The sequence below is a fragment of the Sturnus vulgaris genome, chromosome 2, assembly GCF_052056855.1.
Source record: "Sturnus vulgaris isolate bStuVul1 chromosome 2, bStuVul1.hap1, whole genome shotgun sequence".
NCBI lineage: Eukaryota > Metazoa > Chordata > Aves > Passeriformes > Sturnidae > Sturnus > Sturnus vulgaris.
In genome coordinates this window covers 59,845,365-59,865,400 of record NC_142244.1, presented here as the reverse complement: position 1 = coordinate 59,865,400, position 20,036 = coordinate 59,845,365, and the positions used below count along the sequence as shown (strand labels likewise).

Sequence of the window (20,036 nt, the reverse complement as noted above, 5' to 3'; positions counted from 1 at the left end):
CTGTATGAAATTCCTCAGGAGACCTTTAACTCGGCCTAAGACATGCTTGCAAATGCCACAGGCACTTTTTCTTCTCCTCGTGGCTCATGTAATGTGTACTGCAGACCCTTCTTTGACATTAGAAATATCTCGGTCATGTAGCTGACTTTTAGAGAGCATTAAAATGTTGTTGTCTGTCTCAGAGACTGGGAGACACAAATTAAATTCCACTGAACTAGAGGGACAAAGAAAAGCAGGAAACTAGAGCTAATGTTGGAGTAGTGTTCCCCACTCCTGTAACAGAAGTTACCATGGTAAAACAGGCAAAGAGAAAAGACACTACACCATATCACAAAAAATGAGAGAGATCAAATACATTTCAGTGTTCAAGCTTTATTTCTTTCTTTCATGTGTTGTATTTTTTTAAGAACTTATTTAAAAGATACTGCCTACAATGCACATTTTTCTTTTTGAGTGTCTGCTGTTGAGTACAATAGTAAAATAATTTCACAAAACTTCCACAAAAAAACCACCAGAAAACAGACAAAGAAAACCCCAGCAACATTTCTCCTTCCCTTCCCAAAAGAAAAGTCTACGTGCTTTTTCAGATTGTCTCTGAAAGGGTTTTTTCTAGGTATAGGCAAGCAAGCAAACACAGATATTACTGCAGATTCTGCAGTCACTTATGTCTTCTTTTCCAGGGATCACGAAGACTGGGATAATTACATTCTCCAAGAGGCAAAACAATTTATGAAAAAGAATTACATATATTCTTATTAAAAATTTAATAGGACTTTCATAATCAGCTGTTTCAAATATGTATGCATGAATAATGACAGCTAGAAACCAGTCTCTGCAGATTGCTCATGACGAGGGTGTGCAGCTGAAGTCAGGGTAAGAAAAGAATTACAATAAAGAGCAGTTTCTTGGAGCTTTTATGAAGTCATTTGGCCTAGGCCAGATAAAAGTGAATGGTTCTGAAATATCCTGCAACAAGAGGGAGAAAACAGAATTAAAATTTATCTTTTACAGCAAAAACAAAATTCAAAGTCAACTTCTCAGGGATTAAGTCCATTGGAAAATAAAGTCTTCCTTTTCTTCCAACAGGTTTTAGCTTTTAATTATGTAAAGCCTTCATGAAGGGATTTCTATCTTTTAGTAAATTACATTCACAAAATGTACTAATTATCTGCAGACATAATAACAACTCTTTGAACAATGTATTAACAACTCTTTGAACAATATATTAATGTAGTAGGCTGAAATGGGTTTTCAGAACAACAGTAAAACAAGGCTTAAAAATACACCCATCCATATTTCTTGTACAGTTCATATGCAAATTTTTGGTATTGTAAATAGGGTGAAAAATAACAAAGGATGTGTTGAACTCCTTCAGCTGTCCACAGGTTATAAAACCTAGCAGAACTGTGGGCTGCAAAAAATAGCCATTTCTGCCCTTCCAGGGAATTGCCTTTATCTACACATTGTCATTTCTTTAGTGAATTTAAGTAAATTTTTAATAACAATTTTACTTCTCATAAAACTGAAAAGACAACTCATGGGAAGCCAACAATATTATTTAGATACCATTCTTCAGAATAAAGCCCTGCTGCAAAAATATTAACATAACTGTTGGAATAGCAAATGATGAAGAAAGTCACATTAGAATATCTAGATTTGTGGGAGAATGGTTGGAAGCAAGGGGCTTTTAACAGTTTGATTATTTTAAATTCCTTTCTATAAAATGTCAGCTCTCAAAAAAAAGAATTATGTCAAAGCCATCTCCTAAGGAACTAATAATCTTTGTCAATACCCGAACTTGTTTCAAAACTCTCCAAGCCTAGAAGTAAAGGCTCTGTAGACATACTTGTATCAGAATTAAGAATTGGAGTAGGGAACCCCTTCCAAAAAGGAACACAGGTGCAGTGAGCCTTAAGAAAAGGACATTTTAAAACAGAGGGCCTTATTTCTCTGATTCAATAGTGGTGTTTTACTGACAACCTCCACTGATATGGATAGTCTCCCTGTTTGTTCATGAAAAATAGTTGGAAGAACCCAGCCCATGACAGTATCCCCTTTCACTTGAGAGCACTTAAAATTTACTGAGTCACCTCCTGCACTTCCAGCCACATCCCTGGGCTGTTCAGGTTTATCCAGGCACAGCCTATGATGCAGAGAACATGGCTGTGGTGAAGTTGTAGCCTAAATATCAAGGCAGTCTCAGAAGATGCCTTCAATGCCATCATCAGTTCTTCTTACCCAAAATGCATGTTCTGTGATTCTTTACAAAAATCATGTTCCAGATTAGGTGTATACCATTGCATGGCCCCCATACACAGAGTTGGAATGTATTTGTTTTAAGATCCCTTCTCATACTGTTTCAAAATTAAACTACATAAGTTGTCAAAACAAAATGTCAAATTCAAAGCTAAATTAATACTGTCTTAAAAAGAACAAACAAATTAATTATTCTTACCTTGCTCCTCCTTTATTCCAAGTAGTTTGACTCCTGGATAAAAGAAAAAAAAATACAGTACAATGTACAATGTGCAAATACAATTACATATTTATGCGAGGAGTTATGATTATCTGGTTGTGTGGAGCTTTCTTGATTATTTGAAGCCCTTTTGAAACTCCACTTAAAATAACAAGCAAGATTCTTTCTTCAAGATTCCAGTCCTAGCAAGAAACATCTTTGATTTGAACTCTAAATAAATAGCAGGATGTAGACTGAAGAGATAAACATATCTTGCTGCTGCTTGGGAAAAAAAAAATCTAGAAGTATTTCAAATATCTTCGGATACTTCAATCCTTAACCTCATACAGTTTGAAAGAGTGAGAATTTTCTTCTGTTCCTGCCCAGATTGCCACTATTCTCATTTAGGATGAGATTCTCAAAGCAAAGGATGATTAAGCTCAAGATCAAGGCAGGTGAAACACATCTGTATATGATGTTTGACAGCCTTGCCAGAGGTAAATCATTAAACTGAGCCATAGCCTGCCTGGACCTACTCACCTGAGGTCCCTTCATTGATGCTGATACTTCTGCTAAGTAGTTTCTATATTTTCTGTCAGGACGGACAAGCATGTTAATTTCAGTAAAAAGAAAAAAGCCCAATAAACAAGAAAGCAACCAATTTTAGGAAACAAATTAATAACCTTTTCAACTCAGATTGTACATAGACTAACCAATTTACAGCTAAGTTAGCAAATCACATTATTAATTTAAACAAATGTAACCATTGTGGATTGCATTCTGGAACCTTCTTATACAAATATTCTTTTCTCAATATTCCCATGTTAAGTAAAAGCTTTTTCCTTGTTCTGGGAAACCAGCATTTTTAGTGCAACTTGATTCTTCTGAAAGTATGTTAGAGACAGATTGTTTACAGAAACCTGTGGCATGCATGCTGGCCTTGTGACTTCAGGGGCCTTTGAGCTGTGGCTCTTTTTGCTGTGCAACAGTAAACTTCATGACTTGCTCCCTCTTCAACTGGTCACAAATAGCATAAATCAAGGGCTGGTTGAGACTGAAAAGAAACTTTCCCATGGGTCATGCTGCAAGAGCTAAACAGAATGCAAACCCACAAACCATGTTTATCTAAAATAGTTTTATCCGTAAATCATGTTTCCTCAAAACAAATTTATCCAGCATCTTATTGAGTTCCTGTTCTGCACATGGGAAAGGAAGAGAATGGGGTTTCCTGTCCCACTGCACCTGTGTATTCAGGGCATAGCTGCTTTCCACAGCAAATATCTAGAATTATGCATCCATGGAAAGAGCAGAGTCAGCATTCGAGGGAGCATTTCTCATTCTTATGCATCACACTGGATCTAATGGAGACATGAGGCAGGAAGATATAATATGTCACCTTGGCTTCTAGATTCTGGGTTTGCTATGGCTCAGAGAGTTTCAGCAAGACAACTAGTATCTCATTAAAGAAGAGTAGAATTATAAATTCCATATGTTCACAATGTGACCTGTCCCCATTTACAGAATAAACAAAAGGGTTCTTGACAGTGCTCCATTTTCATGCAAAAAATTAACAAGATCTCTGTTACAGGCTTGCCACACATTAGCGTTTGGTCTCTGCAAATACCTACATACTTGGATATGGGCAAATCTCACGAGGCAGTGAATAACAAAACATGTAACTGTTTTAAAGTTATTCTTTTGGAACAACAAAAGTGTTTTACTGATCATTTGTGCCATAGCAGCGAACAAATACTGTCTCAGTTCTAAGTCCCGGCTGAGTAATGATTAAATTAGGAAGAAATTCTTTACTGTGAGGGTGGTGAGGATGCCCCATCCCTGGAAGTGCTCAAGGCCAAGTTGGCTGGAGCTTTGAGCAACCTGGTCTCATGGAAGGTGTCCCTGCCCATGGCAGGGGGGGTTGGAACTAAATGATCTTTAAGGTCCCTTCCAAACCAAACCATTCTATGATTCCATGATATTATTTTATTTATTAAACTTCAGTATTGAAAGGACAACGGTTATTTTCTTATCTTCCTATCCTAAAAGCCTTATCCTTATGTCAAAGGCGGTGCAAAGGGCATTAAAACTTTCTTGATAGCATACAGCAAGACTCAGAGCTTTCTCAAGGGTGCAGTAGCTCACAGATAGAAGTGGAACTTCATTCTGTTGTTCTCCTATTAAAAAAGGATACATACTACATAGCCACCTAGAGAGTGCCCCGGCATTTTAATCAAAAATGCAGAAAAAATTACATTCATGAAGATCCTTCTTGATATAAAAGCTTATAAATATTCCTAATAAAACACAAATTGTCCAGAGGGCATTTTAATTAATGAAAACTCATTTCCTATTGCTTAAGGGACAATGTAACTGCTCTCTCCTGCCCTCTGCCCAGACATACACAATATATTCAGCCTCCTCCCCTTTTCTCCACGTCTTCTGTGATATCCATGTCCCTTTCTGAATCCCCTAGCCCCCAGGAAATCAGGGCAGAGCTGCAGCTGCTCTGGAGTTGTGCCCATGCTGTTCTGCCAGAGGGCTGCAGTCAAACAATGCAGAGAATGCACCACCCCTCAGAGTGGGCACTGTTTTAGGCTGTCTCCTCTGCTAGTCACTGCTTTTCACAAAACACAGAGAAATTTAATTATCTCTGAGACTTATAATCCTTTTCAAATTTGTCTAAGATTGGCCAGCAGCTGGAAAACCTTATTACACGCAGACAGACAGCATGATCGTACAAACTTCATTTCTTTAGGAAACCGGGCTAATAGAACTAACAGTGAAAAATAGAGTAGGTATAACAGCAATAGAGCACAACATTCAGTTTCTGTAAAGTGTGAAGTTGTTGTGACTGTAAAGAGTTCAAACAGGAAAAAAATAAAACAAGAGGGAAAGAGAACAAATATTTCTTTGGTGCGACTGCACAGATGGAATAGGCTCAAAAATTACCTTCTTTATTTTGGGAACCTTTCTAACTTCTTTTAATCTTAGTATATAGTCTGACCTGTTTCAGTTAACTCCCTTTTAATGTAAAATGCCAGGCTGAAGACTACATGACTTGTAAGCCCTGCCTGGAGTTCAGTTGTTTTTGTTTAAAATCCCAAAGGAAAGGAGAAGAATCTTGGTATAATCAAAGACACTAAGATTGCTCCCTCCAGCCTATCTTTTGAGAGATTATTTTTCTTTCTTCTACTTGTTACCAATACTCATTTTTTAATTCCTATCCATTTTGACATATTCTTTCATAGTTTATTAATCTTTTCCTGCTCTGTTTAGTCTTCAAATCTCATGTTATAACATAAAGGAAAAATAGATCTAGCATTACCCACAGAAGGCAGGCTCCTTGGGAGTCATTAAGTAAATAACAGAGTAGGAGATTTATCACTTCTATACATGGAGTTTTATTGCATTTGTGTTGATGTATTCTTTGAATATATATTAAAAAAACCCTCACATGGATTGGCTGCATACACCACAGAGTCATCTGTTGTTAAAACTGTCCCTGGGCTAAGCATGCCCATTTGGTGGTACCAACACCTGCCCTGTGAAGGAGGGCATGTGCATCTGGCTAAAGACAAACCCCTGCCACCTCTGCAGAAAATGGCAAGGTTTCCAGGGGCAAAGGCAGGTGCTCTGGTGGAGATGCTCAAGTAAGATATTGAGGATCTTGGTTGTGTCATGCATTTTCCTTGGAGTTCATCAGGAAACAGTACACCAATGGGGAGGAAAGATACAAAGTGCCCTTGTTGCCTTTGTTAACCAGGCACCATCCAGCAGACTTTACCTTTTGCACTTTCACCATTTACCAGGTGGCTGTGTCCTGCCTGCAGTCTCTAATTCTGCTATCTGCAGACATGCTGTCCTTCAGGAGGTGACTCAGGCCTCCCATACACTGTTATCTCTTAGTCACACTCTTTAACTAGCCTGGACATCTGTAAAATGGCTTCCATCAGCTTCTGGACTGCCTGACGTGTTTCAGATCAGTAAAGCTGCTGACATCTGCTCACAGACCTTATGGGAGGTTGAGCTGGCATGAGGAGCTGGCTCCTCACTAAGACCAAGAACCACTACAAGGTTCCTGAGCCCCAGGGCTTGCCCAAAGTGTGTAGTGATGAAGACATCCTTTTCTCACTTGCAGTACACAGAAAATGTGTGCAAGAATACCTGCTTTTAAACTATGCCTTGACTTTGGAGATGGTTGAACCGAGCTCTTCTTGGTATTCACTGGCCAACATACACATCCTCACCAACCAATCCAATTCAAGTTTTTATATTTTTATCAACTAAACACCTTTTTCTGCACTGCCACACACTAAATTCTCTTAGACTCTCATAATTTTGCTTCTTCCTAACTCTTCCATTTGTGTACTAGAGTCCTTTCATCAATACAGTTTCAACCTTAAGGAAAATTCCATCATGGGGAATACATATAATTTTTATTTTTTACACTGAAAAGTGCAATTCTAAACAACAGCCACATTAATGTCTCATTAGGACAGTTGAAAAAATGAATGGATGGTTAATAGATTATGGTCAAGATATAGTCAAAGAATCCTTACAAATACTGATTTTAAATCAAAGGTAGTTGAGCCTTCTTTGTCATAATTTTATATAGGTAAAAAATGAATAGTCTACATGGGAATATATATATAGATACAGATATAGGATTCTTTTCCTTCGAACTTCAATATCTTATTAAAATATTTACAGCATATCCAAGCTTCTTTCATTTAAAGACTTTTAAAAAATCCCGAACGATTTCACTATCCTTCTTCTGAACTTAAGAAAATACCTTGGATGTGGCCCCTTGCAGTGAGTACCTTACATGCAAGTTCTGCTGCAAGAGCAGCTGCTCCTCTCTCTTCTTATTTGAACAGCTTGTATTTTAGACAGAATTTCTTCTTCAAAGGTATTGAGGACAGTCAGCCAGTGCTGTAAGTTCTGTCAGGCAGGCTAAACACACACAGACAGACAACAATGTCCGGAGAAAAATTTAAAGTTTAAGCAATCTAATTGTTTCTACATTCTGTACCAAAAAACTTACCAAGGTGCCATTATTGAGGTTGTCCAGTATATCCAGGGTGGTAGACGTTATTAGGCTGTGTTTTGTTCTGGAGTCGGTCCAGGAAAGCATTATTTACCCTTAAAGTACAATAAAAAATTAATAATGACTCAAGGCAGCTGAGAAGTTCACGAACTATTGAAATTTAACATTCTGTTAGTGGCTTTCCCTTTCCATCTGTTCAGTGCCCATCTTCCTGTATTTTTCAAGCTGGTGCTGCATAACCATGGATAGGCATGAGATGAGGTGGATTTAATTTTCAATTCACCATCCTTATCCTGGGATCAGCCTGTTGTGATTAAAAGGCACACCTCGGCTGCTCTGCATAATGAACCAAAATTCTCCATGGAAATATGACCTGCATACCACCACCCAGTTTTTCAGGGAGGTTACCTATTTTGACAATTCACTTTAGGTAATCTTTCAGACTGCAGTGCACAAGGAATGTTTCTATAAGCACTGATTTCCTAATAAAAATGGAAAATCCCACTTAAGCTTATTACTAATAGAGACAATTTATGCAGCTGACAACTTTCTCCACCATCCAGCTCTGAAATTCCAGCATTTTTCTGCACTGCTCTATCAGTGTGGAAAGCATGGACGAATACAGACAGAGTTTTCCTCAATCTGTTTTAAATATTTTCACATTGGTATTGTTCAGCATGGAGAAGAGAAGCCTGCTGGGTGACCTTACAGCAGCCTTTTAGTACCTAAAATGGGCTACAAGAGAGACAGAGAGGGACTTTTTAGAAGGGCATGTGATAAGGGGCAAGGGAGAATGGCTTTAGACTGAAAGAGGGTAGATTGAGATTGGATATTAGGAAGAAATTCTTCACTATGAGGGTGCTGAGGCACTGGTACAGGTTGCCCAGGGGATCTGTGGATGTCCCATCCCTGGCAGTGCTCCAGGCCAGAATGGACTGGGCTTTGAGCAACCTGGTCTAGTGGAAGCTGTCCCTGTCCATGGCAGGTGTTGGAACTAGATGACCTTTAAGGTCCCTTCCAACCCAAATCATTCTATGATTCTTTGGAAAAACTGTTTCTTTTCCCCTTTGATTACTGCTTAGGACTGACACACATGCTTAGACATGACTGTTGCTTTAATGTTTTACGATGATGTTGGTAAGAATGAGATAAAAAGTAAAATACTGGTTTATTTCTGTCTAGGGATATGAGATGGACTGAATCAAAAATCCTTCATTAACTACTATGGGTAATTATTTAAATGTCTTTGCTAGAGAATAAAAAGAAATGAAAGCAGTCTGAAGAGTGGTTGCCTACAGAAGTATTTTTTTAAATATTTACGTAATTATAAAAAAAAAAAAAGAAACAAATGTTGTTTTTATTTTTGAGCCTGAGCATTGTTTCTTTTTACCAGCAGAAAACAAAGCTGAGAATAAAGCTGTTCTTCAAGATAATGAAAAGTCAGTTAAGTGACTGAAGTAGAAGATGAGAACTGTTGAGCATAGAGAGCTCACAGCAGTGGGGCACAGCCTGGGGGCACAAAGAAATGCAGCTGCAGAAGGTGTTGTTGCACTGCAGGTTCCATCTAAATCAATACCAAATCCCAGGTTTTTTTCTCTGTCTGTTAACCTCAGAGACAGTCAACCCCAAGATGCAGCATGGACAAAGTAGAACATTCTAAAATAAATAAAAACATATATATATATATATATATATATATATATATATATATATATAAATATATAAATACCTAGGTTCACATACAGATACACAGACAAATTGTGTAGCTGAAGCTACTGTACTAGCAGTCATCCATGAAACAATTAGTAGTTTCTACCCTCTGCTGTATCCTATGCTGATAGGATAAATAAAATGAGAAAGGCACTCTGGGTCATACTGTATACAGTGAGCAGTTGTAATGATGGATATTAGTGGCTCATTTGAAAGCAAGGCTAAACCAGAGATGAGGTCGGGATCCTCACTGCAATAGTCTTCTAAAGCGTGAGTTGCCTGCAGTTTTGAAACCTTTTCCAGGTGGGAATTCAATTCGAGTGTATTCTGCATTTTTTGCATCATACCTCCTCTGTTCATTTTTGAGTGCTCTTGTCCTGGTTTCCTCCTCCTGCTTTTGTTTAAATTCCAGCAATTCAGCCTGGCATTGATAAAAGTGAGAAAAAAACAAATAAACAAACAAACTAACTTACCTTTAATTAACATACTTATGCTGCAAACTCCATTAATTCCACATGATGTTAACCTCAGTTAGGGTCAGAACTTCTCTCAGCAGCATTTTACTTATGTGACAGCACTATGTTAAAAACTCAGCTGTTTTTTCTGTTCAGTATGTGGATGATTTTTTTGTTTGTGCCTTAAAAAGTGGGAAGTTACAGATTCAGACATTTGCAGTCCCACATTTAAGGGTGCATGCCAGAAACCAGTCTGCTTCCCCTTGTCCCAAAACACAGATTTGAATTTCCTGGTGGGTCCAAGGGAGACAACAGCCAAAGCCAGGAGCAAATACAGCTGTCACACCCACAGGGTAAAAGGGAGACATGAACTTCACCTCCTGCTTCTACAGAATGCAAGCAGAAGGTGAGATCTGAGGTATGTGATGTGGTGTGTCCCTCCAGCTCACTGGGGCTCCCTTCAGGGTGAGGAGGGAAAATGGTACTTGTTGAAATGGTGTGGTGGAAACATGTACAAGCTTCCAGCATTGCAGCAGACTACCAGCCTTACATAGTATTAAAGTATATAAACAGTGTCAAAAGGAATTCTTTTCTGAGGAGAGTTTGCTCATGCAATTTTAGCCAGAACTGCGAAGAAAATACAGTTGGTATGACTCTGGTCTGTATGTGTCCTTGTTTGTCCAGCTCCTTCTGCCTGCAACGCACCCAAGAAGTTGCAGATCTTTCTGCAAAGGAGATTTGGTTTGCAGGACAAGGGGGAAGGCAAAGGAACAGACCCATCTTTCATGTTTTCCATAGCAACTGCACAGCAGTAGGAATAGAAACTAAAATAAAATGATGTGGTTAGGTAAAAGCTTCAATAACTGAATGGAACCACAAGACTTTCTTTTTTTTTTTTTTAAATCAATTTAAGTGGAACATTAAGTAAAAAGTATGCAATAAATGTATGGAGAAAATCAATAACTGAGAATGTGTTGTGTATCAATATTTGTCTAGCCCTAAAAGAAGAAACACGATTAAGAAATAAAAAAGCCAACCTCAATTTTCACTATTTTAAATAACTATTCAACCTGAAAATTAAAACTCAGTATCTGACTTTCCAATATGCCGACTCCTCTCTTGGAGTAATGTTCTGAAATATATTGTGTGTATATGATGCGGTGTTCAAAGTGTACTGAAAATTTCTAAATCAAGCAATACATACTAAAACCTGTTCTGAAGGAAAAAAGGGAACTGACAATACCTACACATTTTATAGCTACACTGTGCTAGGAGGTACACACAAGACAGAATTCACAATTACTTTAATAAATATTAGTCTGAAGTAGAAACGAGCCAACATATACCCAAGGGACAATTACTGGAGCCCTTAAAATACATATTATTTACAGTAGGTTTGCAAGTAGTGCATTACTCTGCACAATAGGTAGCAACAACTGTGAAGGCAAGGAGACCCTGGAACCACATAGCAAAAAAGAGCATCCTTAGAAGCAGCCAACACCTCCTTAGCAGCCCATGGAAATCGCTAGAGTCTATAGCTCTACACAAGTCCCTTAAACCAAACCCGTGAATTAGGGGCATGCTAATTTACGTCTGTGGTTATTTTCTCTTTGGAAGGATTCACGTACAGACAACAGGAATCATCTTTACACCCATCCAGGCTGGCTTTCAAAAATTTTTCCTCTGTATAGATTCTGGGAATGAGCATACACCTGATGGGATAGCAATTAAGAGACTCCCTTTTGCCCCACCTTTTTTTTTCCCACTATCACAACTGTTAGAATATCATGAAATGAGAGCACATCCTCAACACATAAAGAAAGCTATCTGTAAGAGGGGATGAGTAAGTTCTCCATCTCTAGAAAAAACTCAGTGCATGGAATTTGTTGTGCTAAAATTCTCCTATTGGGGAAATAGTTTAACATTAATTTGGATGTTAGTAACAGCAGAGGCACAGAAAATGGCTCAGCACTTGTTCACACGTTTTCAAATTATTTGCTAGATTTTCAAGTGCTGCCCTCCCTGTACTTTCACAGTCAGACCTGGAGCTGAGACAGGTAATTTTGCATAGTGCCATCACCTTTGGTAGATGAACTTTATGTGGATATGGTACCCAAATCTTACCAGAGGGACTACACATTTCAGGCAATGCATGATGCATATGCAGAATATGGAATTCAAAGTTGCAGTTATGGAATGCCTGCTCTTTAAACAATTCAAAACTCTTTAGTTAGGTAGTCAGTGAGGGCATAGAGAGGCATACTATAATTAACAGCAAATCTGAGCATTTCCACATCCCCAGTTGAAAAAGCAGGGCCCATGGCTCTCAATTCTCTAGAAAGAGACAATTCAGAGAGATCATTCTTAATTTCTCGGTAAGATTACTTCTGCCTGCAAGAGTGTAAAGTGGTTTCCTTAGCCTATGAAATTGGTTGCTATGGTCAAAAAACCTTCTGCACAATTATTCAAGTGGAGAGGTGAAAAGGAGCTCATTTTCCAGATGCAAACAGCCTTGAACTCAGAAGATAATTGTCCTGTCCCTGTTCAAATTTTACAGCTTGACTCATCTCTCTCACAATATTTGAAAACAGTGTCTGAATCACTTGTGCTAAAGAGAAGCTCTGTGCATAGGCTACAAGTAATCAATGTATTTAATTGGTTTCACAGCATGCAAAAATGATACAATATGCAAACTGTTAATGTATAATTACCTTCCTCTGTTGTTCTTGCTTCATTTCCTCTAATCGTCTGTTTTCATCCTCTCGAAGAGCTTGCTTATAGGCATGGCTTCTTTTCTATTGTTCAGCAGAAAATAAAAATATATTGGTGTGGTGAGAGTGGGGCCAAACTCCCAAACCTTATTCTCAAATTGCTATATGGGTAATTAACAAACACAAATGGTTGAATGATTCCAGTTACCTACGAAACAGATTCGTCTCAAGACTAGAATTTAAACAAGAAGTGGCCTAAAGCTTCTCAGTCATTTGGTTTAGTTGAATGTCCACCTGTGCATGACACCCAGGTGGTCACAGCAAGTGCTATTCTGTGGCCCAGTGACAACCATAAAGATATCCTGAGCAGTCAGAAAACACAGTCGGGATATATGATAATGAGATGGGGTATTTTGGGAAGAAAGAAAAGTACTGAAAATATTAACAAGATAAAAAAGCAGAATGGAAGCCTTGTAACAGAACGGAATATAGGATTTTTTGTGGAGGTAGGGCAACAGGAGAGACCAAACCTGCTATTATTTGTGAGGCATCAAAAAAATTAAGAATCTTAACTATACATCATGAATAATGTAATAACTTTCCAATAGGTTTTCATTACAATAACGAGCCCTGGTCTTTCACAAGTTGTAATTGTTTGCAAAAAGCCAACCTACAATTAGGGTCTTAGAGGATCCTTAGGATATTATACACTAAAACTTCTACAGTAAGGTCTTTGAGCAGGGACATAGTGTAGCACACTAAAAAATGAGCTAGTATAATTTAATGCAAGAATTCTGCAGGTTTGACAGGTCTACAGAATATTCCCAAAACTTGATATATGCATGCAGAATGACACCATTAAAACAACAGGCACATAATTTGCTAAAAAGACTGAATAGAGAGGGAAATTATTAATAGCTCAATTTTGAGCTGGGAGAAGTTGCTACATGTGTCCAGGGAGACTCATTCTGGGTCCGATATTATTCATTACTCTCTGTAATGGCTTGGAGAATTGTGTGGAGAGTATGTTAATCAAGTTGGAAGACAATAAAAATCTACACAGGATTGGTCACACTTTGAAAGACAGGATTAAAATTAATTATGAACTTGATTAAATAAGCAGGCCCAAAAAGTCATCAATGACAGAGTCACTCAAAAGAAGTCAAATTTGCTCATGGACGTGAAGTAACATTTGGCAAGGATAGTTGAGCTAGGTGTGCTAAATTAATACCACTATCCAAGAAATGATGTGAAGGAAAAAACTTTGATCTGTATGACATTGTCCCAGGCTGTTTTCAGGACAAGATTTTCAAATTTTAAAAAATCACATACATGTAGGTATATTCCCCATTTTAGCATGCATGTTAGGCACGTCCTAAGCTTATCACACTTCACTATTTCAAATACATTGAAACTGAATCTTTTAATTACTCCAGACAAAGGACATATTCAAGGTAACATCCAAAACAACATCCTAATTTTCCTATTGGTTTAGCATTTTGGTGCTATGCCAAGTTCATTTAGATAAGAACTCACTGGTCATGTGCCTTGGATTCCTGGCTCAGAGGCTGTGTCTATGCCTATGGACTGGACCTCATCCAAGCTGGTTGGGAAGACTGCTAACTGCATTGCTGCATTACAAACAAGTGGTTATTTGATTCACAAAGCTACAGAAATGCAGCCACACAAAAGACAAGTATAATGCCAGCTAGTACTAAAGAACAGTAGAGATAAATGAGGTATTTTATCTGCTTGGATGATAGTGGAGTGAAAGATGAACTATGGGATGTAGCAACTTTTTGAGAAACCTGTCAAAACATGGAATGAGAAAGCTACACAAAGGTAGGTGAAGCAGAACACCAAGGCTAAAGGTAGGACATGTACAACTGAAATAGTTCAGGGCTCCTTCAGCCATCCACCCACTTCTGTGTGGATATAAAGACAGCACACCAAAATGCTGAAATTCAAGGCAGTCGTGGGGACAAACTCACTTGTCTTCACAGTTCAATGCTCACACTGTACAAAGGCTGCAGAGCTGGGTCTTCCCTACCAAAGAGCAAACTTCCCACTGCTTGAAGCAGTAGGTGCTTCAAGACGGACGTGCAAGTGGTTTCAAGAGATCTTTTCTCCCTTTCTATATCCCTTCATCTTGGTTGTTCATCCAGGACTAGAAAATACATTCTGAAAGCCATTCTCCTGCAATTGTCCTTCTGTCCAGCAGTGCTGGGCAGAAATTGGCCCTTTCTAGCTATATATCTGCCCACATTTGCTAAAATGTCTTTAGGGTTTTCAGAGATATCCTGAAGAATTAAAGGGGAATGGAACCTATTTTCAATATCACCTTCCTTTTTCATGCAATGAAAACCAGGAAGAGATACTAGAGACAAGACAGATGTGTCTGTTGGCATCGATTTCTATAAAGGGAGGATTTTTTCCCATTTCTAAGGCATCTGAGGAAATATGGAGTCAAATCTTCCCTTCTTGTTACCCAACAGTTGGTGCTCAAGGCTGTATACAAGAGAGAACTGCCCAGATCAGATACTTCCAAACTTCTGCTGAGTTGTTTCCAGTGCTAATTTCCATTTCCTTGGCTCCCTGTTCTCTGTCATTCACCAATTACAAACCTCCCTACAGAAATACTTCCCTCTCAGGGTGAATACTCCTCACTGAAACTTTTTACATTAATAGGAAAGCTCGGTTTAGACATGAAGAGACTAATTGTATGTGAAAAAGCCTCTTAGAGTCAATTACAATAATGAAATCGAAGCAATACTTTATCTATTTCCTAATTACACTGATACTTACCCGACTAGTTCAAACTGGGACAAAGACCTCAAGCAGTGTATGGAATCACTTTTAGGATGCAGTGAGAAACAAGCTTCTCGTTTGACTGGATTTTTAATGCAGTAAAGCATCTGCTGACATGAACTAATTGAGATTTCATAAAAGCTTACCCCCAGTGGATGGGTACAGGGCATACTTAAGATTCTCATCTAACCTTAGAATATAAATCTAGTTCTCATTTATCAGAAAGAGATCTGTGAGCAGTCCTCTACTATGCAGAATTCCCTTCCAGTGTGGAAGAGACAAGGTAGGCAGTCTCATTCACTCAGAAAGACTCCTTGGTGCTCACTGAGTTATGTCTTGGCAATTAAGCTCAATTAGGATATTCTAACACTACACTATTGACAGCACCTGGAAAGCTGATAGAAAATACAGCACACGCTATGGTTTTGCTTACCCATGCTGTAGATTCTGGGCCAGGATTAGCAATCTGACAGGAATCACTCTTTGGCAAGCCCATGTCCAATCTGTTCAGTAATTCATTGGTTTTGCTATGAAGAAATTCAATTCAAATAGAATTGTTAGTACCTCCATAAAAATAAACACAGCTTTTTATTCCACCCTTGGAATCTAGCCTAGACATTTTATCATGTGTCTGCTGAAAAACATCACAGGTAGAAAAAAAAGGTTAGTTTATGGAAACAGACAAATGGCACAGAGGATACAGAAACCATACTATGGATAAGACACTTGCTGGGATGATTTTTTAAGCAAACAATTATGGTCATTCACATATTTGGGGTGTACAGTGGCTATGCTTTCCTCATTGTAAAGCTTCTATAAAACAGACTTACATACCAATGGACTTCATGAGGATGCAATTGCTTCACTGAACTGCTGCAAATCCTTCTACGAGATCTATAAATCTCAGTTAAGTACTTTAAAAGATTATTTTCAGGAATTTTCCTTCACAGTTAATACAATGCAGCCTTACAACAGATTACTTTATCAAGCAGAAAGGTTTTCAAGCATTTTGTACCATTGAAAAAATGTTTGTCTTCAGTTAATGCACAACATTTTCATTTCTTATTCTGGAAGGGCAATTTTCTTTTTCCAGTTGCATGCCTAACAAACCCAGAATTTTAAAGTAGCATCACTTTGCTCACAGTTTCGATCAAGTACGATTAAAATAGGTCACAAACAAAAACAAAGAACGGGAGTTTGTGTGCTCTGGTGAGGAATCAGTTTCTTAACCTGCCCTCCAAGGCACGTATATTGAAGACTTTTCTCACTCAAAGGAACACAGTTGGAGGAAAGAGGCAATTTTATTTCTGTGTACAGCTTTGGGAAACATGAAAGTACTGAAGTGAGAGAAGAAAGAGAGCTTCAAGAGATACTGAACGCAAACATTTACTTTTCTCACAGGGCAAACAGCTAGCTCTGTATGGGAGAAAATGCCACTACCAAAGACTTAAACTTAGAGAACAAGCCTTGGCTGCTGAAGAGTGATTCTGATTAACAGCTGAAACAGACCAAGGGTGTTTTTATATTTCACTCTCTGATCTAAAACTGAGAGTAAATACATTATTGGTAAAATGTCCTGCTGGTCAGTAAGGAGTGATATATTGAGAAGCTGGGAAAAACAACAAGAAACCACAAGTTCTTCTCTGCTACTCTACACAATACTAAACCATGTTACCACTTCAGGTACAAAGTACTCGCTTAAGTTCTAGCAAGTCAAGCTTTTAGAGTCTCACCATTCCCAGTTCACTCCATTTCCTCCATTACCTAGGTAGTTAACAGACCTCAGACAATGCACAAGTATTGGAAAGATCCAGATGAAACACTGTTTTCCCTGATCTACAAAGTACCTGTATATAAAAGTTGAACAAATTAATAGTCTTCTTATACAAGTGTTAAGCACTCAATTTTTTTTCATGAAAGGTGACTTATTAAGTGGTAAGATTGCACAGAATAATTTTGGGAATGCAAAGATTTAAATTGCAGATTTTTTGTTTCTCTACCTATGCTAAAACTGATCAAATAACTATTTCTACACCAGGAAGATTAAGAACTCCTACAGAAAATCTGGAGTATAGCTGAGAAGGCTGAAGCTCTGTGAATAAATATATGGTAACTTGGTGCTATACCTAGGTGCCCTAATTCCTCATTGATGGCAAGAGAATGACATGGAGTATGTGGAATTTTCTCATGGTTTTCTCATAAAAATGTGGTGGACGCCATTGAATTTCCCAGATCAGTACACTGACGTGTGAAAAGCTTACTCAGTTTTTGTATTAGAAAAGACAATGACAAGAATGGAAGCAAATAAAGTTCCTCAGCAAAACTGTGCACTGCATTTAAACAGAGAAGAACCTGACTTCATTAAATTATGTAATACATTAATGAAGTGTTCCTATCACAAGAAAGGGAGTCAGACTTCTGAGTTTTCTGATGAAAGACAAGTCAGGTCTTATACATGTAAATCTGTTGAGTGTCATATCTGTGGAAACCCGGCAATGCACCTAGGGTTGCCAGACAATGTCTGCATGGTATTTTTCACAATGCTAAACCTGCGGTCATAACAATGCAGAGCATAGCTTAAACCAGGCTGCACAGAAAGAGAGAATTCAGGGAGATGACTGCTCCATTAATGTTCTGGAAATTAGTATCTCCAGAAGGAAATCAGCATACCAGTGCACAGTCAGATAGTTGGAGCAACATCTCATTCACTTGCTAAAACTTCAAGGGCTAAAATGCTAAAATGTATTCCTCTAAACTTAGTAACATTAAGGAGAGAAGAGCATGAGATGAAGAAATTGATTTGAATACAGCAGAATCCTGATTCCCTTCAAACACAGCTAGGCAAAAGGAGATACAAGATTAGACCAACCAAGAAGGCACTCTCCTTACAGGCTGCTAGTCTAAGTTCTGGCTACTCCGAAGCATCAGTCTGAAGAGAAAGGAACCACTGATAGTCTGGTTAAACTGGAGTGATCATATGAGGGTGTTTTGTCTTGGTAGCCCAGTCTCCCATTACACCATTGGGAAAAAACTATTTGCTCTGCTAATTAAAACAGCTTCCTCCCATATTGGTGTGTTTAATAGCACCAAGCACTACTCTTAGCATGGGAACTCAACATCTATAGAGCAGTAACTATTCCCAGAATAGTTTTGACCTGTCCCAAACAGCACTTTCTCAAGGAACTCCTGGCTTCTGTCCAGGAGTGAATATCAGCCACAGCTCACAAGAGGCATTTTAGATGCTACCACATCATTTTGGGAGGTAAAAAAGTTTTCTAGCAATGGAAGCAGGCACTCTCAGGCCTGTTGGCCTCAGAAGTGACAGTGATTGACAGTGTTTAATTTATCAGTAGAAATGCAGAGGTGAGAGAGTGAAGCACATTACTGAATTTGGGGTCTGAATAACTCTTAAGAGCTGTCATGGGAAAATATTAACTCTGCTGCCAGGATCATTGAGAAATGTGCTAGAAGGGGCTGGTGCATGACAGTGGAAACCAGTCCATGTTGCAGATGGTCTCTCTGGAGCCTTGGCTATGTGGTTTTACATTCCACAGCTACTCTTCAGGCAGAGTCCTTTGTTAAAAGCTGCTATGCAAAACCATTTATATGAAGCTCAACAAGTACGTGTAAAGTGCAGAACCATGAATTTGCTAGGTGTTCCACTGAGAATTGTGTAATTCAGGCAGCCTGCACTCACAAGATACTTGTGAGCCCACAAGCATTTCTTACTCTTTGGGACTAAATGCTGCCCACATTCCCAGTAGGGTGAGATGAGAGGATAGTTATAAAAGCCAGAGTGAGCCAAGGTGCCTCTGGCCTGTGTAGGAGTTCACATGGTCCCAGAGGATCACCTGCCCTGACAGCTGAGAAGCAGAAAGCCCCACAGTTGACTCCAGAATGCAACTGCAAAAGATCTGAAGACCCAAAATGATCTCATTGCAAGATCCAAGGCTTATAATCCTTTGCAGAGTAAGGTCTTCAATTTAGTGTGTCATTTGCTTTTAACTACTGTCACATCTACAAGGATAACAAAAGTTTTGAAAAGGATTCATCCTTAGGGGCATGAATGAGGATATAGACTCAGGACCCAGCATTTTCTTCCATCCAGGAGTCACATAGCACTACTTGCTAAGCTTTCCATTTGAGACTGTATTCCTCTCAGAAAAGAGAGAAAATAATTTTTCTGCCTACAAATAAACTTCGCAGCTTCAAGTCTGTTTTACAGACTAATGTTAAAAATGTATTAATTAAAAAAGCCTTCTTGTAATCTTTGTTAGTTCTTCCCAATGGAACCAGTGGCATTTAATTCTTTTGCTTTAATTGATGGATATTGAAATGCCAGTATACCATTTACATACACTAGCTTTTATGCCAGTACACTTGGATTTAAAAAGAAAAAAAAAAAGGCAGCACAATACTTCTGCATTTATCATAAATCTATTTATTTCTCTTGACAATTTGTAAAATATAATGGCCAATTCTTACTACTACTGAAAACAAGACAGCTCATGAACTTCTTGTTTTCTCAAGCTGCAGGATCTCCACCATTACAGTTCTGCTCTAATGAACATCCACAAGCATGCTGAGTCATTCAAAAATAGTAATAAAAAAATAAAAAAATAAAGAACCCTAAAGCACATAAATCATCATAGTCATTGCAAAGACGAGACAATTTGAGTAGTCACTAAGACCACAGAAGAAGCATTTAGGGTTGAATAACATGGACTCATCAGCTTCCAAATTAATTGCCTGTAAACAGTGCTAAAGTGAAATTTCACCATTTTCTTCCAATTCAGCTGGAAAACTAAGAACCATGCATAATACATATAATACATATATAATACATAATA

At 38.3% G+C, this 20,036-nt stretch overlaps 1 protein-coding gene across 8 annotated transcripts in view; it reads right to left on the bottom strand.

Moving 5' to 3' along the window:
- Positions 1–352: 352 nt before the first annotated feature.
- EPSTI1 (epithelial stromal interaction 1) overlaps positions 353–20,036 on the bottom strand; it is a 49,393-nt gene continuing 29,709 nt past the window's right edge. For 5 of the 8 annotated variants that reach the window (XM_014891464.2, XM_088159699.1, XM_088159698.1 and 2 more), the window contains 6 exons: positions 15,620–15,713; positions 12,379–12,462; positions 9,560–9,633; positions 7,500–7,597; positions 2,456–2,488; positions 353–966 (listed from right to left, as the gene is read on the bottom strand). In XM_014891464.2, coding sequence (XP_014746950.1) covers positions 7,510–7,597; positions 9,560–9,633; positions 12,379–12,462; positions 15,620–15,713 — 340 coding nt within the window. In that variant the 3' untranslated portion in view covers positions 353–966; positions 2,456–2,488; positions 7,500–7,509. Of the gene's footprint in view, positions 967–2,455; positions 2,489–7,247; positions 7,409–7,499; positions 7,598–9,559; positions 9,634–12,378; positions 12,463–15,619; positions 15,714–20,036 lie in introns of all 8 variants that reach the window. The other 3 variants (XR_015801495.1, XR_015801497.1, XR_015801496.1) reach the window with 3 other exon arrangements.